This window comes from Lichenostomus cassidix, chromosome 2 (assembly GCF_008360975.1).
Source record: "Lichenostomus cassidix isolate B80296 chromosome 2, HeHo_3.0, whole genome shotgun sequence".
In the NCBI taxonomy this organism is placed as follows: domain Eukaryota; kingdom Metazoa; phylum Chordata; class Aves; order Passeriformes; family Meliphagidae; genus Lichenostomus; species Lichenostomus cassidix.
Window position 1 is genome coordinate 117,041,364 of NC_139482.1, and position 24,210 is coordinate 117,065,573.

General features: G+C 36.3%; 1 protein-coding gene and 1 long non-coding RNA gene across 3 annotated transcripts in view; one reads left to right on the forward strand and one right to left on the reverse strand.

The window, feature by feature from the left end:
- The window catches only part of PDE7A (phosphodiesterase 7A), a 76,523-nt gene that overhangs the window by 29,027 nt on the left and 23,286 nt on the right, over positions 1–24,210 (reverse strand). The window contains exons 2-3 of one of the 2 annotated variants that reach the window (XM_085052938.1): positions 7,023–7,083; positions 375–407 (exon numbers count right to left, since the gene is read on the reverse strand). In XM_085052938.1, the coding sequence (XP_084909064.1) occupies positions 375–407; positions 7,023–7,083 (94 nt within the window). The remainder of the gene's footprint in view (positions 1–374; positions 408–7,022; positions 7,084–24,210) is intronic. The other variant, XM_085052939.1, reaches the window with a different exon arrangement.
- Positions 3,776–10,881, forward strand: LOC146442060 (uncharacterized). The gene is made up of 2 exons (XR_014850134.1): positions 3,776–3,905; positions 10,688–10,881. It is a non-coding gene; the product is annotated as an uncharacterized LOC146442060 (long non-coding RNA).

The following is a 24,210-nucleotide window of genomic DNA, read 5'->3' on the forward strand; positions in this document are numbered from 1 at the left end:
TCAAACAATAGGCCTACTTCAATGCTTTTTGTTTTAAAGGTGAAATTCAAAACAAAGTTTGAAGACTTGTTAAACATGCAATCACATGCTTTCTTGTCAAAATCTCTCCTGCCTAAGCATACGTTGCCAGAAGCATGTGATAAGCATTCAGATGAAATTAGAGCTTGCTACACCAGTATGGTAGAAATGCACCTTAATATGACAGAAAACAAGAACATTTAAAGTTGATTTGTTCCTCGATAACACACATACAACGGTAACATTTTGTAACATACAAAAAAGATTCAACTTCTAGAAATGGTAGCTTTTAGCAAATAAGCTAGTTACAATATAGTTTTATATTATATAATATTTTCCCACTAGCATTTACTTACTTGTGCTCAGCTGTTTGAATATTACACAAGAGCCTATTAAAATACCAAAACTCAGTATTAAAATTTTATCAAACTATTTTGCACTGTAATTAGCTTCAACCTGAGTCTTTTAGCATGCTAGTTGACTTCTACTTATGCATTTTACCAACTGAAAGCTGATCAGTATTCTTTTGTTAGATATTTGTAGATATTAATATAAGCAGTTCACCTGGATTAAAAGCTTCCACTTAAAAACCTTTTGCAATTACAAATTTGGAGAAATCTTCGAGGATCAAATGCAAGAGTGTTTCCCTCCTCAAACCCTAACAAAGATTAATTTAAGATGTACAAATGTTGTGTTTTCTAATTATGAATATCCTTCAAGTGTCATTTTCTCCTCACTTCAAATACAGTGCTTTTCATATGAAACCAAAATAATTAACAGAAAGAACTATGAGTTTATAAGAACCAAATAAAAATATAGCTATTTAATTTTCATCAAGTCATAGACATCTTGAGAGCATTTTTTTCCTTTCTTTCTTTTCCAACCTGCTAATCTGTAATGTTGAAGCAGGCAACTTGTCAGAAAATAGCTACAGATACTGACTCATACATTACAAAAGTAATATGGTTTTAATACTTAAGAGGTATCTTTCTAGAGATACATATCTATAAACACTGACACATCTACAGTGACGCACTTTACATGAACGTTATCTTGTGAGGCATGCTGGAAAGACCACAAAAGGGTAGATAGGCTAGGGCTCCCCTAAAGTTTACATATCAGTAAAAACATACTAAATACGTGTGCCTTTCAGTTACTAATCCTTTTCTTTTTTTAAACTGAAAACCTTAGCTGAGCTGCAAGGGAAAGCAACCCAATTACTATCTGCAAGTATTATTTTTCAGACCACTTACAATAGATTCCTTAAAAAGGCTTCAAGCATTCATTTGAGCAGAGTGCAAGAGACTTGTCTCCTTCCAGGCAATACAGAGGCAGCAAATTGTAGAACTCTTCTGTTAGGCACAAGCAACTAGTGAATTTTATTTTAAAAAATAAATTAATAAAAATGAAAAAGAGAGGAAACTTTGAAAGAGAGGAGGCGAATGTATTAGTAGCTGTATATGAGAATAACAGTTTACAGGGAGGAAAATTCAACTTTCATTACCTTTCACTCATATTTATCTGGGTAATCAGGCATAGCTACAGCTGTGTGAATGAGTTCACCAGCTAAATTAAAAGAAAAATAAAAGAGGTTTTTTAGTGGAGCTCATTTTTTACAGAAAAGGTGATACAGCTTTTGTGATTTATTTTTAGTTTTCAATGCAGTTCTTTACCTTTAGAATTTATAAAACACATTATGAATTAAAAAATAGTTTAAGCCCATGTATAACTAGGTTTTGGCCAACAATTTGTTCCAAGTGTCAAAAATAGGAAAAGTTCACAGAAAAATACCTGAAGACCAACATGGAATCCTGCAAATAACAAAATAAGCAGGTTCATCTGATAAATGATGTCCAGAAAAACTCTCTCTGCTTTGTTCTTTTTCATTTATTAGTACCCTTGTCTAACAGCATGGACAGAATTATACTATCCCTGTTAGCCTTGAAATGCCTGTGATGTTGTGGATTTTAGGGAGGAAAACAAGAAAAACTGTCTGTAAGTGAAATGAAGAAGTGCAACTAACTACATTGCTTTAAACAGGAATTATTAGAACATCTATTTACAGAAATATTTAGCCAAAGAAGGTATTGTATACTAAAAATGCACATTAAAAACTAAGGAAAAAGCAACTGTAATAAGACAAAGCTAAAATGAGTGTATTTACTTGCATACATATAACATGAGAAATTCCCTGCAAGGAAAGCTAAATATTTTCATTACACAGTTATTAAACAAAATTCTCTCTCCCTAATCATGGCAGAAGAAGCTATTTTTAAAAAAACTAATATCTCAACAATGGATTCATTTTTTAGAATACAATTGTATTTATTCTGGAAAAATATATCCCTTCTACAGGACTGGAATTTATTACCGCAAACAAAATAGAAAATTCTCTCGTGCCAGAACAAAGGCAGAAGAGCTGTCTCCATTATCATGGTACAGAACTGCTTCATTTTTCAAGATTTCAGACAATAAATGTGCTTGAAAAATATTGGTACAAATGGAATATGATGATACCATACATCTATGTGAAGTTTCTAAATATACAGAAGCAGAAAAAGGAATAACTGGCTGCACATTATGAAGCAATGGGCTATTAGCACACTGAAACTAATCTCCAGTGCATATGTATAGTTAGTTCCAAAACATCCAGAAATACTGGATCATTGTTATGCATTCACTCTTTGGCTAATGTAATCTACAGAAGATTAATGGATCCCAAATGCACCCACTTCACTGTACTTTCGCACAACATAACATGTTCACATCAATTTGCTTGGGAAATCCTGCACAAGTGTTTTGCAACCCTGTGACGCTGAAATTATGCAGAATTCAATTTTAAGGAAGAGACATGTTTATCTTCACAGGGAACTTTACAAAAAGGCACAAGATATCTCAGATTTGAGATTACTTTTATCAAACAAAAGGACACTGTTACATAATTCCTTCAAACAGCAACAGAAGTCCAACCTCAGAGCCAATCATTATTATGGTAGCTGAAAGACAAATAAAAATCCAACACCTAAATCAAAAGAACTTATGAATAATTTTCACTTATTTAGACTTCTACAAACATCAAAATGCTTACAAAATCTTTTCAAACCATCAGATCACACAGTGATCACACAGTGATTTATAGGTGAATTTCCATGGGGGAAGGCACAGAAGTGGCAGCAAGCTGACTGACAGTTTTTATCTGAAGTGTCTCTTCTTTAGCCATTTTTAGCCACATGGGAAAGACTCCTGTGTTACCTTAAAGGAACACATTCAAGTCCAGCATCTTAATGATACTGGACTTCCAGGAACAATTTATTCCCTCTTTGAGGGTTTTGGTGATTCCAAAGAATCAAGAGAAAGATTTAAAAACTGTGAAGCCTTCTTTTAAAAGTCTTATTTTGTGCACAAAAATGATACGATATCTGACGGCTGAGTATCTAGCTACACTTTTTTCCAGAATAGTCCTACATGATCAGGATTGCTTGCATTTTTAAGGCAAAGATCATACTGGCAGAAATATAATTGAAGACTAAATAAATCAAGAAAGAAGGAATGTAAGAAGGAGGTTTGCAGCTACAACTGAAAACTGAAAATAAATTCGGGCTGTAACAAAACTTACCTTGAAACAGATTGTTTAGTTCCTGCCCCTCTCTCAGATTCCTGCTCACACAAGGACAGCTCCGATACTTACGAGGCAGCTGAAATGCCACAGCTGACATCCCTGGGCGTTAGGGTTACACAGCACATACTTGGTGCTAACCTAACGCTGCAGTGTGGCACAGTAACAATGCAGCAGCTGCTTGGAGAGCTGAGGCCATCCGGAGCAGGGGCAGGAACCTCAGAGATCATGGAGGACAGCTGGGAGCAGAAATTACGGCAGCCACCTCAAGGTAAAGCACTCAAATCAAAGCCATGAAGTTGTGAAGAGTAGGATTTTCAGACAGAATTACTAACTTCACAGATTAAAATTCCTATTAAATTTGTTGGAGAAACAGATGACAGGTCAGCTGAATGTGCCAGAATTAAAGCAAACAGAATACAATATAAATACCACTACCAGAAAAGAGCGTGCACCTGCATTACACAGTAGCTTCCCTCTAATTATGCCTATTTGAAGAGATCAAGACCTCTAAAGGAGGGTAAAAATGCTCCAGTGGTAGTTGAGAGGTGCATGCTCACCAATACAAGCAGTCAGTGCCCCACACTTTCTACCCCATGCACAGTAGAAGAACTTTCAGTCAATATAAAACAACAAGAGAAAGAAACCAGAAAAGCAAATAAGAGGAAAATCAAGAAAGTATCAAGATTACACAGAAGCACTTACAAGGTATTTTGAGAATTCCTCATAGTTGCAGCAAAAAGTGGCTGAGGTGATGCAGATGTATTAGTACACCAAGGTCTTAAAAGAAAAATTCTACAATGCTGCATCTGTATCTATATTTCAAAATAGTAAATAAGCCACTTGGGAGTGGCTTAGTGTATATTTTGGGAATGGGGTATGACAGATGAGTCAACACTGCTTGTTTATATCGACACACTGATGAAGGCAGTCAGGAGTTAGTTTTTTATTTTGCATACCCCTAAAATATGATCTTTTAAATTGAACTTGAACACATTGCTAAACCACATGAATTCCTATTTAGTCGGTGTAAATGAATTTCCATTGGATTACCATTGGAACAGCCTGAATGAAGCAACTTTACGGCCAGCACAACTAAACAAAGGCGTAAGGAGTTATTGTAGATAACCCCTAGCCTTACATTTTTGGTCTGCTAAGATAAAGACCTTCTCAAGGTCCATTTTATTAGTAGATACAGTCTGTATTGAATAAAACCAACCAAGTAAATGGCAAATCCTCTCATGACTGTGCCTAACTTACCATTAAGCTACAGCTGAGGATTCCTTATAGCTTATTCTGCTCAAGAGTACTAAGATAAATAAAAAACAAAATTCTCACAATACTGAAGAAAATACAATACTTCACATTTCTTGCAAAAAATTCTAATGGAATATATTAACCCTTGAATCTGCTCCGATATGAATGTTTCTACATACCGATGATTCCAACTGTTCAGCTTTCAGGCTGGTCTTTTTTACAGTCCATTTACAAGTACAAAAGTAATAAATATGAAAATAGTCACTAACTTGTACAGCATAGTGTGCATAACATTTGGGAAAACCACATGATCTCTATTGAGTGAGAAAATAATACAAATTCATCACATAATGATTCAAACATCCCGTGAGCAATTTTCTGTTTGCTTGTTGGTACCCTCCTCCCCCACCTAAGTTAGAAGATTTACTGCTTCTCCATAGCAGAACAGCACGAATAAATTATGCCAGCAAGAGTTATGCTATTCATAACAAGCACCAATCTCATCATGTAATAATTAATTCCAATGAGAGAACAAGTGAAAAATTAATTTGCTTAACATCATGTTCTGAATATTTTCCAGTTCTACCTATGAGAATAATGGAAGATTCTCAAGATAAATTAGATTTTTCTCTCCATTCAGATGTATATACCAAAAACTACAGGAAGTCATGCTTTGCTTCCGTCTAGAATTACTTGAGCATTATCACAAATCCTTCTGCAGAAATGATGGGCCTAACCACTTCATTTTAACTTTTAAAAACAAAATAAACCTATTTCCAACAACAAAAAAACCCCAGCAGCTTTTTCAATAAACATTTAGAAGCCAGCATCTTCTGTTCTCCTCTTAGGAAATCCCCAAAGTAATTAAATTCTCTGATAAAAACCTCCTTCAGTAGACAGTCAGTGCTCCAGTATTAACAACTCCACAAATATAAAAAGTCAAAATAATTGAAAAAAAAAAATGAAGTTGCTAAGTCAAAATTTGATTTATATGTATGTATGACCATATATTCCTGCATATGTAAGTTAGGACTATAAATTCATATACACACATGCATATAGCTTGCAACTTTAAATTCATAGACAATGCAGTTATGAATTTCTGGGGACTTTAACACATACGACTAAACTGAAAAGACTCAGGGCATAAAAAGACATGTTCTGGCTGATTTAGTTGGAGATGGTTAAGAATTTGTAATGAGTAGCTGTTGGTGTTCGCTGAGCTGTGCGAGACATCATGCAAGCATTCATAGTCCATTTCAACACAAACTCGTAGCTCAAGATGGCTTAAATTAAGTGGCATCGTTTAGCAGTGAAACAGACTTAGTGCACATACACAGTCCCCATGCCATCTGCACCACCAGCAGCCTCCAGAAGAGGTGCGGGAAATATTGAATCTAGCAGCCAGATCTGCAAGAGCTTTGCATCTTTCTCCTCTCAACAAGTGACCTCAACTCCTTCTGTGCACTCACTCTCACAGAGGGTCTCTCCTGGATGCTTTCCCCTCCCAATACCATTCTTTCCTTTGAATTCAGCTTTACCCTTTATCTGCTTGCTACTCTTGAAGCACTCCTCAGTAAATTCACTGAACTACTTGCCCCTGTCACATGTCCATTCCCTTCTCAAGTCACCTTCTAGGATTAATGAGAAAAATACTGTTTAAAATCATATCATTATTTCAAGAACACCTTCTGCATTTCATAGCCTCAGTATTGAAGTTTTTAAGTGTGTGGTTACTCTCAAACAAGTGTTTGCTAAGCTACAGTTTTAACTAGAAGGATACCACGCAGAGGTGGCAAATTCCAACACAGAAAGAAAGATCATGAGTCACTTAAAAACTTTACTCTACCAAACACATTAGGTTAATTATAAGAAGTTTTCCTTTTTTTTAATATAGGAGTAAGACATCCTACACAATGTCTAACTCAGAAAAAAAGAAAAGAAAAAAGGCAAACAACCAAAAAACCCAAGTCAACACAAAAGAACACAAAATCTTCCAGAGATTCTAAACAAAAGATTATCCAGGAGAAAGAGAATGAGAAGTTTATGAATTCAACAGAGATATAAGAAAGTTATTATTTAAATCAATCATAAATGTTGGAACTTGCAATATAGAAACTGGTATGCTTACCTAGCATACGAATGTACAACGCAGTCTGGTCAGAGCTGTCATAGGAAATTGCTCCACGCCTCTGGAAAAAAAGAGTGTATTTTAAGTTAGAACTGAATAATTTTAAAATCGAAATGAAAAAAAAGTATTAATAAACCATTTCCATTTTAACTCTTAAAACTAATTTTAGAAATTTTGTGCCTTTCATGCATAATGCATCTTTCAAGTATATACACCTACTGATTTTGTTTTAAGAGGGGACAAAGGAAGGACAGGAATTGGTAGTGGAAAAATTATGAAAAACAGGATCAGAGTGTGGGAAAAAATACCCCTATATATTTCTTTTCAATGTTCCTCAGTCACTCACAACAAAAAAAGACACAGAACGAGATAACACAGACACAAAAAAGTGCTTCTCATGGCTTTCTAGAACACCATACTCGAAACAAATACTTGCAGTTCCCGGTTTATGTATTTACACTTTTACATATGGGGTATTTCCATCTTCCAAAGGTAAAAGAAATAAAAGAACTGAAATGACACCACTACTGCAGCCCAAGGATGCCACATGCTACTTCCATTCTACACAGCATTTTCTGTAGGCAAAGTAAGGTATCACTGAGGTAAGATATTATACACAAAGGTATTTTAGAGAAAGCCAACAAGTAGTATTTAATATTTGATGATAAAGGTTCAGAAGAGTCATCGAGTTGTCCACGCACAACATTGAAATACTACTACATAAGCTGTATTTCTTACCTACATGAGACACATGATGCATACATATTCCACTACTGAGATAGTTACTATCCAGTGAGTTTCCCACAAGGTGGTGAACAGGTCCTCTAACAGCTGAAAACTGGAGGAATGTTCTCACTGCTACACAACACTGGCATCACACAGTTTGCAAAGCATGGCTCAACCCAGCCAGCCTCACATCCTGGCTTTACTGTATCTTTGACCAGCTTCTGCCCCTTCCTAAGACCTTCATTAATGTTACTTGTTAACCCTAGGATTAGAGGATCACCTGCACAATTACACCTCTGTTTTGATAGTTCAGAACATTTATTCTTTAAGGAAATTAGGGGTTTTCTGGGGGGGGGAGGTGCACAGTAGAAACTCCTATGACCTTTCCCTGTACACCACACTTCTTTCTTACACTGAGGACAGTGAAATCCTCAATGCCACAAAGCGTCATCATATGCCTTTGAGAATTTCACATAAAAGCCAACCTTGGCGAGAACAATCACCCATTTTTTCATTTGTGCAGCATGAACACCACTGCCTCACAGACACACAACAGCCTGAAAATGTGCAAGTTCAAAAGATAAGAAACCAAACTGTTAGGAAACAGGACAGAAAAAAATAATGTTGGCTATTGAAAAGAATTTTAAAAGAAAGAAAATGAAGGAAAGAAAAATTACGTGGAAGGGCAAAAAGACAGAACTGCTGATATGCATCTATCTATACAACAAACTGAATGAACTTAAAGGACTAGAGAGGAATAACTTCTATCACTGTGACTGGTACAAGTGATGTGCTAAGACTCCAGACTCATAAATTACACTTTTTAAAAATATTTTTCATGCTAAAACAAAATAAGAAAACATTACACCTAAAGTTGTAGAAGTTTTTTCCAAAAGTAAGCCTAATGTTAAATTACAGATGTGACCAAAGACCTAGCTCCAAATGGGGTCCAATAACAACAGCTGCTGTAAAGACTACAAGGAAGAGCTCCTTGTACAGAACTTTTATGTTGTCTGAGCTTTTGTTCTGTATTTCCTTGGAAGATCATAAACTATGCAAATAATTCCTCAATATATGTTTGTACAGCATTTCTCATAGCAGTGTGCCTGTCCCAATGGGAAAGGTAGAAATACAACTCATCAGCCAGAAACTGATGCTGATTTCTCACTAACATTTTCATTTATTTTCATTAAATCTGCCTTTGAGTTTCAGAAAAATCTCAGCTGAATATATTTTCTGTAGCCTGGAACATTTCATATCACTGACTAGGCACAATCAGTGATGTAATTTAGTGCTAACTTACAATTTGCACCTGTCTATCACAGATTTCTGGACATGTCCAGTACAGTTCTGTAATCTAATACAGGAGAAACCTAAGCACACATGCAGCTACAAGACCCATGTACAACCAGTGCATTAGTCCCTAAGAAAGAAAACAATATACAAAAATTTACTGAAAAATAAACTCTTTTGATATGTTTATTTTAAAATATTACTTGTTCCCTGAAATAAAGTACTATTTGTTAGATAAAGCAGTATATATAAAGTAGTACATCCATGTGTTATATCAAACACAAGCACATTTTTAAAAACAAAGTAGTTGTTTATAGAAACAACTGATTTTGCTCTGCAAGGAGTCAAAGGTCTTGCAGAAACCTTTGAACAATTAAATCTGTTAAAATTACCTTTGAAAGTTTGATTTTCTAGGGAAAAATAGAGACAATTTATTGTAGAAACTTCATTAGCAATAATTCACAAAAAGTAGGACAATTTCAGCTAATTTTGCTACAAGGACTGAGGTCTTAAACATACTTCATTCATTGAAATTTGTTAAATAAAATAGATAAGAGAAAAACACTTATTAGCAAGTTCTACCAACAGACAGATGTTGGTGGGTGCTGAGTGGTCTGACCTTTAATCTTCAGACCAGGCAAGTAAGTGAGGTACAGATAGCTGGGAGCACTGTGGTGCTAATGGTACAGAGGTTTGTTAGCAACTTGTCATAAGTAAATAAATAATATTGCACTCGTCCAGACATGGATTGCTTTGTTGGCTTACCCTGCAAATAGGCAGCATGCTATTTACTGCAGGTTGTGGTGTATCACCTATTTTTCCACTTCAAATAACACTGTCAGTGCATTTGTTAAATTACCCCCTACACTACTCTAGAAAAATGCAGAAAGAAGTAATTTAATGTACCCCATGTTCCTTTAAGATGAACTGCCCAGATTCCACTACCTAACCCCAGTGAACAGAAAGACCAGTTTTAATGCTTCAGCTTCTACTGAGATATGAACTGACACGGGCAGCAAATTCGTAAGCAGGAAGGCAAATGTGTCTCAAAGAACTGAAGTTACTGTAAAGCACTCAACAGTTCAAATCACTTAATCAGCAAGATTTTATCCTTGCTGATGACAAAAAATGCCACCTTCCTCATTGCTAATCAAAGGCCCATTATCTGTAGCCTACAACAAGACATCAAGACTATACTTACCCTAAAAATATACCTTACTTACACAGTTGAGATGACCATAGCATACACTGAATCACCCTACAGACACCTTGGATCAGAAATCTTTGTGGATTAAGACTGACTTCTGGCACTTCAAAATGTCATGTTATTGTCAATATTTTAAAATCATTTAGCATAAAATTTTATTTCTAAATCTCTGCCACTTCTTTGGTCTACCTGAAGATTTGTACCTGCTAATAACAATTCCGACCCTCTGTACAAATATCAAACAAATAAGCACTACTCCAGCAAGCAGACAGAATTACTAGTGCTCAAAGACAAGACAGCCCTAATGTGTTTGTGTTTAGGCAGGTTCCCTTTTCAAGCACAAGGACAATTAGGTTGGTGGGAATGTCTGCTGGATGCCAAATGATTCAACAAATTCCTCAAATTAAGTGAGGTTCTCAACTGCTCCATTCCTTTCCAGGCAGGAGCACAGCCATCTGAACTGGATGGGCCATTTTTCTTCAGCAGTGAAGATGGATGTCAGAAAGATGACTGGGAAGGATTGTTTATACTGGACTTCCACTTTGAAAGCCTCACCTTAAACTTCAGTCTCACACAAGAGTATCATTTATTCTTCCAAAGGGCAATACAGTAAAGAAGTTTCTATTTTTCCTCTCTTTTGTGACATATTTGTGGAAAGTGAATGGAAGAAGTTCACACTAAATTGGAAGATCCATTAATCCTCTAAAAACAGCACTGATACAAGGATTCTGCAAAAATATGCAAAGGGAATATCTACCAGAACTTAGATTTCAGTCAGATCTCCCTGAACATCTTTTCACAGAGTACAGAAAGTTATTAAAGGCCATGCAATGGCAACAACGTGCCAAAATAGCACAGATAGCTCTTCAAAGGGAAACCGCTTCAGTGATGCTTGGGAGTACAAGCATTTGCATGTACCACTTGGAAACGGAGCACCTGCTGCTGTTTGTGTCAAACAGAAATGTTTCCATTGATGTATCAGTTTTATCACATGAACTTCCCAATCTCGTTGAGAGCAGAGCACCAGCATTACTGTCAGGCACTTCTTTTTGGCAAGGGCCAGCTTTTGGACTGCGAAACACAACTGCTGGTCTCTCATTCTGTAACAAAACCTACTAGAACTGTTTGCTTTCAAAATTCAGTGACATCCATCAGAAAGAACCATCCATGCTTTTAGATGGACTTCACAACTCTCATTTTGCTACTCAGTTGTTTATTCAGAAGCTGGGAAAGAAAAGACAGAGGACAGAGACCAACACAGCCAGGCAGGCATTTTTACCTACTTGACTTTTCAGTCCAAGCTCTTTGCTCAGCTACCAGAGCATCAGTCTCAACTGCTCTGAAAACACGTGTGGAGAAGTTGTTATATCGTGGCAACTGAAATGTACTGGTTATGCTGCCTCAAATATACACACTTGGAAAGCATTTAACATCATAAGACAGTTTATGAACTAGATGTCTCAAGAATGATAAACTAGTTAAGACCTTATTTCTCCAAATAGTATTAGATCTCAAAAGGAAGAGTGTCATGTATCATAATTCTTAGACCTATTTTGAGTAATTAAAAGTTCCATGCTAACATAAGATCCACCATTTTCCAAAAGGCACCACCAAGTTTTTAACTCACTGTATCACTGAAAAATGTTCTTTAACAGCACTTAAATTGATACTGAACTCAGATAAGCCACTGCAAAATGGTCGTACTACTATTACTTAAATATTTCACTGGAGTTCGAAGCAGTACTTTGAAAGTTTATCAAACCAGCAGTAAGAAAATATAGTTAATATTGCCTTTTTGAAATTTAATCAGCAATGAGAACCACACACTTTCTTCTAATATCCAAATGTGATAATTTTAATTTTTTTTCTATATAAAGTGATTTCACATAATCATCTCCCAAGACACATGGAAACCATTTTTAAACTTAGCTATTGTTTGAATGATAGTTATCGATGTTAGTGATACATGTATCTAACAAGCATCTGTAAGCTATTTTCTTATATATCTCAGATGTATAACACATGGCATAAGACTTAGCAAAGCTTTATCAACATGAAAAAAAAATCAAGATTTAACAAAAATATAAAAAACAGAAAGTTTGACAACTGATCAGAAAGAAAGAATAGTTGGAAAAAAGCATAAGCAACTGGCTTAAGTGAGGACAGTAACACACAGGGGTATCGCCTTTAGAAACTAAATCAAAATAGCAGTAAGACTCAACGGCAACAGCAAGATAGGTAACTGGATTAACACAAACATTTTAATTTTTAAAAGAAACTACCATTAACACACATAAAAATATAATCATAAACAGCAGGGGATTTTATGCCTAACTGTATTATGTCAGCTACCTGGAATTCCTATTTTTCCCCACCTTAAAACAATCTCTGATCAAACTGGCTTAGACATAATCCTTCAACAAGCTTTTTATGTCAAGTTCCAGAAAGCCCGCAGTTCGACAATATGCCAGTAAAATGCTGCTGATGTATTGGTCTAGTACACAGGTTGTAAAACTGGCATTTAGAATCTGCCTCCAGTCACAAGTGAACATCCACTGGGTATCCCGGTCTTTTTCTTGATGTGACAAAAGTCACCACAAGTGCTAACAACTAATCCTGACCATTTTTGCTTTTAATAAATTTAGAAACATGTTACTGGCAATGACTGAAGAGTACAGGCATGGATGCCTAGCAAAACTTGTTTTCACAACAAACTCAAATGCATGCTTGTTCTGATTCCCCTGGTAATTGTACAAAAAATTTAGAAGCGTGTATCAATAATAACAATTTTTATTAAATGCAGGAATTTTTTTTTTCAGTTTCCCTCATTTTCTCCAGTGATTCTGGCTCTCCTTCATAATCCTACACTTAAATTTATTCCTTCTTTTGGAATTAATTCCAGATTATGCATGATGAGAAGAGCCTAGTCTCATATCCAGGCATCACTCTCACCTATATTTACTAGCACAAATATCCATTATGGGGATACTTACATTCTTTGGAATGAGAGAGTAAGAACTCCTAATCCTAACACTAGCATGCATTTTTCCAAACACAGGGATCTCAAATGGAAAGGATACAAAGTAAGCGAAGCAGATATTTCACATAAGCAAACAAAACTGGTATTTCCACTCCCGCAACTCTGAAATCAACAATACAAAAAGGATATCCTGTCCAGGAAGCAAAATACACTAATTTGTATTATTCTCACTGTGTTTAAAATTGTTTTTCCTTATTTTCACAAAAGCTTTAAAGTGCTATAAAATTTAAGATCTGTTAGTAGCAGAGGTAAGCAAACTCCTGCCATTCAGAAGCCATTTCAGATCCTTTTATTCCCCGTCTCCTAACTGGCACTGCTACAACTACACTCCTTCCCACTTCAAGGCAAGCAAAAGTCAACAGCTACAAAATCATGTATGAACACTTAGGAAACACAATCTGAAATTGTGAACAACGTGTTTCCAAAACAGATTAGATTTTAAAAGGAAAAATAAGCACTCGTGAAGTTCTTAATAACTTGTTTTCTCTCCGACTATTTATAAACCCAGTTAGTCAAAACAAAATAAAAAAGGGCCTACCTTAGAAGTAATCCATTTGATAAGGATCAGAGTTAAACACCAGATCAATGCAATTCCCATTGGATCACCCCGAATACCTGCAGCATAATCTCCCCCCGATGGCGGCCAGTGCTGAAAGCAGCAGGGCACAGCAGCGAGGCACAAGGCAGGCAGCAGCTGTCACCTGACAGCCCCTGCAATGTGCTCTGCCCCACTCCTCTCGCTGCCAACGCTGGACTCAACAAGAAAGTTTTACAACCAGAGGACATGGCAATTAGTAAAACCTTACTAAATCCCACAGAAATGTTAAAGGAAATGTAAAACCATGATTACATCCTTTCATCATATTTAAATACAGCAAAGTGTGCCAGACAACAGGATCAAACTCTAGTAGTCAAAACACCGGAGCTAATTCAGGATACTGCCTTGCCTTCAAATGTTATGAAGAGCCTGTTTCCAGCAGATTCCACCACTTGTGATATTCACAAGTTCCTTTTATCTCTGCCACCTGGAGAACTGCTATGAACTGAACTTCAAAACACATTTCAAAATTGCTTTTATAGCAACCTGCTGTAAATAATGGTGATGAAAACTAATGCACTGAATATGTGCAACTGTTTAAACCAATTGTCGTTGTCTAACTTCTTTTCCCAATAAACACCATACTGTCTTTCTAGCCACTCACACTCATGCCTAAAATGGTATGTGGCCTTCATTTATTGCTCCAAGGGTTGAACCTGGCTACAGTCTCCCTAGCACTTCCCAGGGTTAGAAAGAAGACTAACTTCCTCCAAGAATAATGATTGTGCAGCCAACTGGTCCTAAACACTTGGTGCAGCTTTGAGATTCATTATAATTTTTGCCACTTTAAGCTGACAAAAATGTTTCATTTTAGAAATACAAGGAAATCTCAAATACTTTGGGAAAAAAAGACATACAGTGGGGGGGGAAGGAACAGTGTGGTATAACGAGGAGTTTAAAAGGATGAAGCTGAATAACTGAAAATTATATGAAGAATCTGCCCTTCCCATCATTTTCTTTCCTTTTTTTTTTGCCAAAAAGATCAATTTCAAATTTCAATATGTGCACAAAATACAACATTTAGCACAGATCACCAAAGAAGTAGTTTTAACACTAAGAAACTAATGTCCTCCTGTCCACAAGAAAAGAGAACACATACCACAGTGGATTTTTACTGAATTAAGGAAAATATTTGTTAAGGGGGATAGGGCTCTTTGTTATTTTATATCATGATTCAAATATTTACGCTGTCTTTTAAGCTATAATCATGGTCTCGGCACAACCTGTGAATCCCTACAGCACCCTACATTCCAAACATGTATCTTCTGCCCTGTCCCCATGCCCCTGAAAACCACTCAGATCAAAACCATAGGCAAGAACATTCAGAACGGACCTTTTGGTACCTCACTTAATGAATGCAGCACTTATCTAAAGGCCTGTCAAGTTCTACCCAAAATACAAACTGTCACAGAGATAGATTTAAAAACATTACCACCTCCAAACCATTGACAAGGTTAAAACACTGATTAACTGACAGTTAATCATCACCAGTCTGATGTTACTTTAAAAAAACAAACCCACAATAAATGGCATCAGGCTATCTTTGCATTTACATTTTGGCACAACTGAAACAGATCAAAACATAGTTGCTGCTCAGATCTTTTCACCCATATTATGTGATGCCCAGGAGTTTTAGTTGTTTTTTTTTTTTTAATTTTATTGTAGGCCATATTTACTCCAACTTCCTACCCTACCACAGGAGAACCAGACCCTACCACAGGAGGTTCAAAGCTGCCAAAAAATGACTCAGTAACTGATCAAACCTCCACAGCCTTAGTGAGGATTAGGGCACATTGGTGCACAAAATGACTGAAATTATTCAGTTTCTTTTGGAGGAAGCCTGGTTAGCACATACCAAAACCACTCTGGAGAACAACAAGATGAGCAAAACAAACAGGAACAGTGGGGTAATTTGCTTCAAGAGTGAACTTTCTTCCGAATAAAACTCCAGCATAAACAGCCTTATACTCTTTGAAATGTCAAGCATTTCTCTCCATCATCACTATTATCAATCCCAGACAAGTTTGCTGTTTCCCTGTCTCAAAACACATGAAGGTGTTCTTGGAGTGTGTGCATGGTCTTATCCCAGGCACATGGAGCAGGCTTTCCTTCCACCAACTTCAGAAATACATCATCTTATTAAACAGAGATATACAAAGTAATCACCCTTTCCTCTTTTGTCTTCCACCATTAAGTGGTTTAAATAAGAAGCCTCCTCTTACTGAAAGATTTCCTAGAACTGTCTCATGCATAAGTTTAATACATGAACACAGAAACAAAAATATTACCCCATGTGTTAAGCACCACTAGACCATTATTTGTTTTAATTATGGCTTGGAAATGGAAAGATTGTTTTGGCAATATGACTATGAATTTGGAGACAGAGTAAGACCAGAAAGTACACTGGTTTGTATGAGAAGTTTAATAAATCAACACAGAAACTAAAATGCTTCTTTTGAAGAAAGTACTGCTTTGAAAAACCCCATTAACAATTTCAAGGTGAAAGTGAAAGAAATTGTATTTTACAAATAAGTGGAAGAAATTATTCAAGATCATTAGTAAGTATGGTAAACCCTTAGGTAGAAGGCTACATAAAAATGATGTAATACTAAATTCCCTCTGTGTTAACATACTACCTGTTATACCGCCTCAGTTCTGGGAGTGCAGTGACTCTTGAGCTGTGGACATCACCATCAGTCTCAGCTTCATCTTGAAACTAAGAAGCACACCAGAAAGAATAGCTATCATACATTGCACTGGATTAAAAAAAAAAAATGAGGGAGTTGCTAATGCTGTTTCATTTTCTTTTTTCTCTTTTTCTTCACTGCTTTCTACCAGATTCCTTTTCAGTTTTTCTAAAATCCATCTTCTCAATATCTGAAGAGACACCATGTTTGATAAGGCAAGATTTACAATACTTAACACTCAAATATAGCATACAAGTCATTACCTATACCTCTCTCCTTACCATCAGCTCTCATGTACAAGTGTAATTGCTGTCTCTTACCGTTTCCAAATACAAATACCCCAATGACTTCAATGTAGACATGATGATATCCTGCATTGTAGATGCATGAAAGCAGTCAGGCATGTTTTGCTACAATTTTCACATTTACTGAACAAACCTTTCTGTGCAATTCCTGATAAGAGGAGCATTCATCATCAATACAGCAGAAAGCACTTGGGGTCTTGGAACAGTTGTTACAAGTATTCCACAAAGGAATTTGCTAAAGATATCAGTTTGCTCTCATTGGGAAACAGGCGTCACATGGGACTAGCTCCTACCCATTCAAAGTAGCTCCCCCTTTAATATGCCACGGTGATTTGTAAGGCTCCAGTTATTTCCACGTACACTCCCAGAAATCTGCAAGGGTCCATGTGGAACCCCATTATTTCCTGTTACGTACTCTGTTATTTGGAGTACTAAGTACAGGATCCCAATTTTACTTGTATATTTCTAAATACCCATCTCTTCCAACCTTTTTCTATTTTTTTTTTTTAATTTTACTGAAGTTCATCAGCCCTGAAGAATGACTCAGGGTTGCCTTACAAAGCTTAGTAACTAATGTCTGTGCAGAAGTGTCTTTAAATGCTCCACTCCCCCCCGCCAAAAAAAAAAAAAATTCAGTAACACCTACAGGAAATCCAGAGTTGAAGCAAGAGCACCACATTTCAGAGACACTGCTGGGTCTCAAATGATGCTCCGTTTTAAATACAGCAGGGCTTCACAGATCTCCATCACCACCTGAATTTTTATGCTAAAGTTGGAGGTCTGTTGCTAATCAGTCCTACTTGCCAGAATGACCTGATTTCATGTGCATGCACTTGTACACCTGGCCCAGAAAAGAAATCTCCATGGAGTCTCCTTTGCCCTTCAAACACCCCCTTCCAGAACAGAGGCTTGTGGCACACTGATTTCTAGGATACACTCCTGACTGACCTATTACTTGCTGTGAACCAGACAGGAAACTTTGCTGTATTTATATTAACAGCATGTACTGACAGCAGAGGAATTAAGCCTGTCATTTACAAATTCATCAGCACATAGTGAAATAAACCACAACTTATTTCCATATTTTCTTTGCTTTTCTCCCTGTCTCATTATATATCCTGTGATCTCTCTCTCCAGCAGACTTCACTAAAAAAGAATAATTAAATGGTAATCTATGAGTATTCTTGTAACAAGTGTGGGTAGTTACTGCTGCAGCCCAACCCAACCACTAAACCCTGCACTCAAGGGAAAAAAAGAATAAATTGCACCATTACTTTTAGACACTGAGAGCAGACCTTCTAGAATTTCACAATGTATACTCAATGGTCAACTTTTACCAATGCTACTTCTATTCATGCCTTAATTTAAAATGTTATCTAAGCATTTTACTTTCAATTCAGCTTCTTATTTAAAAGATTAGCTATGTTAGCCTAAGTTGCAACTAGGTACAAGATTCCAAATGTTCTAGCTGTTTATTAACGAAACCATGGAATCATTTAGGTTGGAAAAGACCTTTAAGATCATCAAGTCCAACCGTTAACTCAGCACTGCCGAGTTCACCACTAAACCATGTCCCTAAATGCCACATCTACATGTCTTTTAAATAACTCCAGGGACAGTGACTCATCGACAAAGCTATGTATCTGCTAGCAAGCAATAAGTAAACATGAAAATTTAAGAAAGTTAGCAAAATTCACCTTCATGACCACAACCATGCATAAATCATCATTGCAGCTACCTAATTAATTGCAACTAAACCAAAAGGCTGGTTGATCTTAAACCAAGGGCTGAAAACTCCAAAACTTGAACTCTGAAAGTCAAGGACAGCTACAGATCCAGAAGGCAGAAATTACACCCTTAAAGACCACTTTTCAATTTTAGAAATCTTCCATTTCAGTCCTCAGTAAGATAGAATAAGAAAGCAACCCCCCTTAGAAAAGATACAATCCCAAAGAATGAAGTCAACAACTTGCATTTCTGTACCATCACCCATTCTGTGAGTTTTCTATTGCTACTGTAACAAAGCAATAGAAAGCTATTAGGATCATGGTATGTATCCTTTATTTCTAAAAGTGGTAAGAAGTAGTTTATATTTTATTTTAAAAAATCCCATAAATTTTTGTCCAAAAAGCACATTATTACACATTGCATTTTTCTGATGACTGTTTTAAACCTCTTCTCTTATTTGCTCAACATAACAATTTTGCAGGTTAACAGAAATGGACATGTAACTGAAAAAGGCAAAAACATACATATCACACTTGAGGGGTGGATGAGAACACATTTTTAATTTCCTTGCATAGATTAAACACCTTGAAACAGAGCACTTATTTTTAAAATTATTCTTTTGCAATACAAATTAGAACACTCTCTGTGCCTCTGTCATATCATGAACTTCAGCTCTTTAGCTAGATATGTTTTCATAAGAAAAAGTGTTATAGGGTATAAACTGGCTCAGTGACAAGTGATCCAATTTAGATCATTTAAATGTAGAAACTCTGGAATTTACTATTTTAGGTAAAACAAATCACCAGAAGATATAACTTAAATTCTACAATACAGCATTCTTTCTCTATTTTATTCAGATACCCATTTCCAGAGGACTTATTTACTATGGCATTTTAGGCTTTTGTTTAAATTCAGAGAACTAAGATTTCTGCTTCTTTCCAGAGAAGAGATTCTGGAAAGAAGTTAGACTCCACTTTTATCAAAGCCTCTTTATAGAAACAAACAAACAAACAAAAAAAATTAAGACAACAGTTGACACACATATAGTCGTCATTTGATTTTTAGGAAATATTCCTTTTTTAAACGAATCGATGTAGTGAGTCTTATCACCTTGGACACAGAACCATATTAGCAGTTGTACAGATGCTCAAGGACTGGTCTACAGCAGCCTGTATCTGCCCACACCTGTTTGCAGGTTCTGTCATCTGCTCATTCACAAAGGGTCTGTTGCACAGCAAGAAACTGGGCCAACATCTATGAGTTTGAAGAGTTAAACAATTGTACCATTGTTACAAGACAAAGGTCCATCAGGGCCTCAAGACTGCAATCCACTCAGTAAATGTAGACTGTTCTGAAGATGAGATGCAAGACGTTGATTTTTAGCTGATCTGAGTTACTGTGTTTCACTATTAAATAAACCTTCAGCCAAGACTGAATGCTATACTGGAAGCAAATAACCAGTAATTTCAATTCTCACATACTTCACATATTGCAAATAATCTGGGTACGTACGTGGAAACAGTTGAACAGTAACATATGACAGGAAAAGCTACCAATGTTTTAGACTTTATAATAAAAAAATTACTTTCTATTTCTAAAGCACATCATTTGAACAGTGAAATGCCATCTTACTGTGTTATATTTAAGTGGGAATCTAAATAAAAAACATTGAGTTTACAATCTCACAGAAAGACACTGTGAAACTGTCAACACATAACAACCAGAAAAGAAAATTACAGAACTTAAAGTCACAGAAGTTGTATCTTATAATTCTTCACAAATTATCAATAGAAGACACAAAGAACACAACAAGTCTGTCTTCTAAATTCAAGGTTTAAGCTTTTTTCCTTGGAGAGAAGCTTTCCCAACAACTTTTGTGCTTATGTGAACACTACTAGCTCACCCATGCAGCTTCAGAGCTTCCAGACGTGTGTGTGTGTGTGGAGAGGGGAAGCACAGGAAGCACTCAAAGCACCTCTATGTATGAATTTCTACAGATGTGTCTGTCCAGCTTAGGAACTCAGAGAAGAGAGCAATGCAGTGCAGTGAATGAAGGCTAAAAGGCACAGGGGCAGGGCACAGTGTGAAATGCTCCCTTTCACCTGCTCCCTGCACTTCTCTCTCATTCACACATGAAAAGGAAAAGGAAATAAACAAAATTTATGGTAACTTTGACTAAGTGATGGGTACTCCCATAGCTATGAGGGCTCACCTCTCTCTAAGCCTAAGTAATATCTTCCTGCCTGATTCTTGTCTAGCAAGTTTTTCCTAATCCAGCACTGCTAAAAGCTACTTTTAACCCTTCACACACACTTCAATTCACTTTGTAGGAAGCATTTAAAGAAAAGTTTACACAAAATTAAAATACTCACACATATTGAGACTCCCCAGGCAACACAGCTTCCCTATACTATATGCAAAGATTTTCAATTTTCAAATCTTATTTTAAAAAAATTAACAATTCCCACAGGGAAAAAGAAACAAAACAAAACCTAACACATTTCAACAGTTCCCTAGGCACATGGGCATATGCTAAAGCTCCAAAAGTATGTTAAATATTTAAAAGGCAGTAATAAAATCATGTTTGTTTCTTGTTCCTTGCTAGCCATCACACAAAAATATTATGTTGTCAAAAAAGATTAAATTTCAAGGGGAAAGCTGGAAGTTTCACATTCACAAATCAAGCAGACATAGCAACAGAACATCTCAAATAAATGAAGTCTGGCTTTCATTCTCTTATTTTGTGACTATTTCCATCAAAGTAACTGAAGAACTACACAGGACAAACTCTGAAACTGGTTATACTATTCGCTGTCAAATTCACAAATCAATATTGTATTTTATTTAAAATATAATAGCAAGTGAAAAGAATAATTAACTAAAGTCATCACAGAATTTATGAAGAATAAAGGGTATCAAAGAAAGATCACATTGGCCATGCCCAAGGAATTCACAAAAAGGCAAAGCACAAAACTAAGTAGCAACACATAGTATCATAGTATATGGAATACAAAAAAGATTAATTCTTTTTTGTTGAAGTAGAAACATTGAACTTCTTTCACCCAAAAAACCCCCCTAACATTCCAAGCTTAAAGAAAATCCAAACAAACTAGCAAAAAATAAAAAGCCAACCAAACAGACAAAAACCAAACAACAACAACAACACAACAAAACCCCATACACACACCATACACAAACCCAAACCATTCCAGTTACAGTTTCTGCTACAATGTTCTTGGTAGAGAAAATCTGGAGAAGTATCTGTGCTAACCACTTATTTCAGAATTTGCTTACCCACCATACGCAAAAATGCTTTTAGTCTTCCAATTAATGATAAACTGACCAATTTCAACTGCTGAACTGGATAGGCAGACCAATTTCAGTTGAACTCCACAAACTTGGAGAAGCTCTAACGAGACAGTAAGCTGAAAACCCCATGCCACACACCTACCATTTCAACACCTTCCCTCACTTTCCAGACCATAATATTTTATTGCCAGCTTCCCACCTTTCATTTTATTGAGCTAGCAATACAACTCTTTTTTATATACTTCTAAATTCTCTTTCCCTGACCTGTAGCAGACGCAAATTTCTCATGCTCTAAAAACTTGGTAATGAAGTTTAATAAAGGTATTTTTGTGCAGACCTTATGTTTTATAGGCATTTACACAGCTGTAAAACGTGTAGTTATTGCCTTGCGTTAATCTTCTGTCAGCCTACGGGTGCCAGCAATCCATGAATCCAAGCAGCTTCCCCATCAAAACCCAAATCTACTCATTTTAGCATCTCACCCACTACAGATAAAGCTGACCCTGAAACAGAGAGAGCTTTTCAGTAGTGTTGTGCCTTATGTCTGCAGGTGTTGAACTGAGAAAGACTACTGTGTTTGAGACTGAAATATACTGAAAAGGCTCAGCCTTCAATTACAGAGATGTCAGTGTAAGATATATTTTCTCAGATATAAAGAAAAAAGATCTGTTTTTGTTTGGTTTGACTTTTCTACTAAGACGTCATTACTAAGAAAGAGGTAGCTGACAAAGGAACAGAAGAATTATAAGCTCAAAACTAATACAAAAAAGTTCCCTGGCAAACACGCCATCTGATTTTGCAATCCTGTTGGGGGAGGCATGGCAGGAGGTATAGAAACAGGCATACAAATAAAGTGTTCTATTAATAGATTAATACATTTTTATACACTTCACCGCTGACACATTGACATAGAAAAAAAGATGGAAACTTAGAGGAGAAAACATAGGGACTTCTTCAACTACAATGACTATCCTTCTACAGCCTTCTCTAAAGTACTATATCCTTGTACACACTCCTCATTATTCAACCTGAGTGTGCACTTTATCACATTAACAATATTCCAAGACCTCCTACAATTAAAAACCACTTTCAAGTAATTTTTCTTACAGGGATTTCACAGCAGTACACCTCTGATTTTAATATGTCATTTTGAAGGTAACAAGATGCTACTTTTATTCAAGTCTTTAAACAGAAATTGAATTAAGAATTTTGCACAGAAGTTATTTCAATAGGATTTAAAACATTTACATTTGTAAAATTACATTCCATTTCCATTTTACTTAGTTATCCCGCAGGGATGCTGAAAAAGCCACACAATTATTATATTGTTTCTTAAAGAAGCGAGAATTGTAGCAGTACCAACAAGAATGTTTATCTCTGAAGCTCCTTGCCACCCACTGGACACCTGTCAGTCTTGGCACTGGCCTTTATGTGCCCATGTAAAGAAGATTTTGCATGGCATAGCCCTCTCTTGACCAAATTAGGCTAACCTTATCTGCATTGACATCAGTGCCTACAATTTTGGAATCTCATCGACAGAAATAGCTTTATCACAGGGCCCAGCATACAAATTAAGCATCTGTATAGGGCATACTGAACTTGTGGAAGTGATAAAAAGCTGTAGTGGAAAAATCTTAGCATATACTTTGAAGCTGTATCTAATTAAGGCAACAGTTAGCTACTTTGGTTGAATTTGTTATGTGAAGTCTGCGGTTTTGTCCGCTTGCTGTATTCTCTGTTTGCACACAAGCTACTTATAAAACCCTACATCTTAACCAAGAATCATGAACAATAGCTCAGTATATATTTCGGGTACATAGAAATCACACACATTTTTAATACCAGATCCCAATTTTGTCTTCAAATATGGCATCACTAATCATCCTGTTATTCTGCAGGAAGCCATTTCAGCTTGCCACAGGATTATCTCCAGGACTAAACTTGTGCTGTCTGCACGACAAACTAAAAATATCAAGACACAATTAATTTCATTAATGTTATATGACTTCGGCAGTAAAGTATATCTGGAAATCTGGTATATTGGATCATAATTACCTTATTAATACAGTGAACTAATTTTACAGAGGAACTTTTGGAAAGGAGCAGAAGGACAAAACAATTAAGCTAGATAAGCAACCCCTGAAACACATTTGGAAAAAAGGAAGAGGAAGAGGAAGAGGAAGAGGAAGAGGAAGAGGAAGAGGAAGAGGAAGAGGAAGAGGAAGAGGAAGAGGAAGGGGAAGAGGAAGGGGAAGGGGAAGAGGAAGGGGAAGGGGAAGGGGAAGGGGAAGAGGA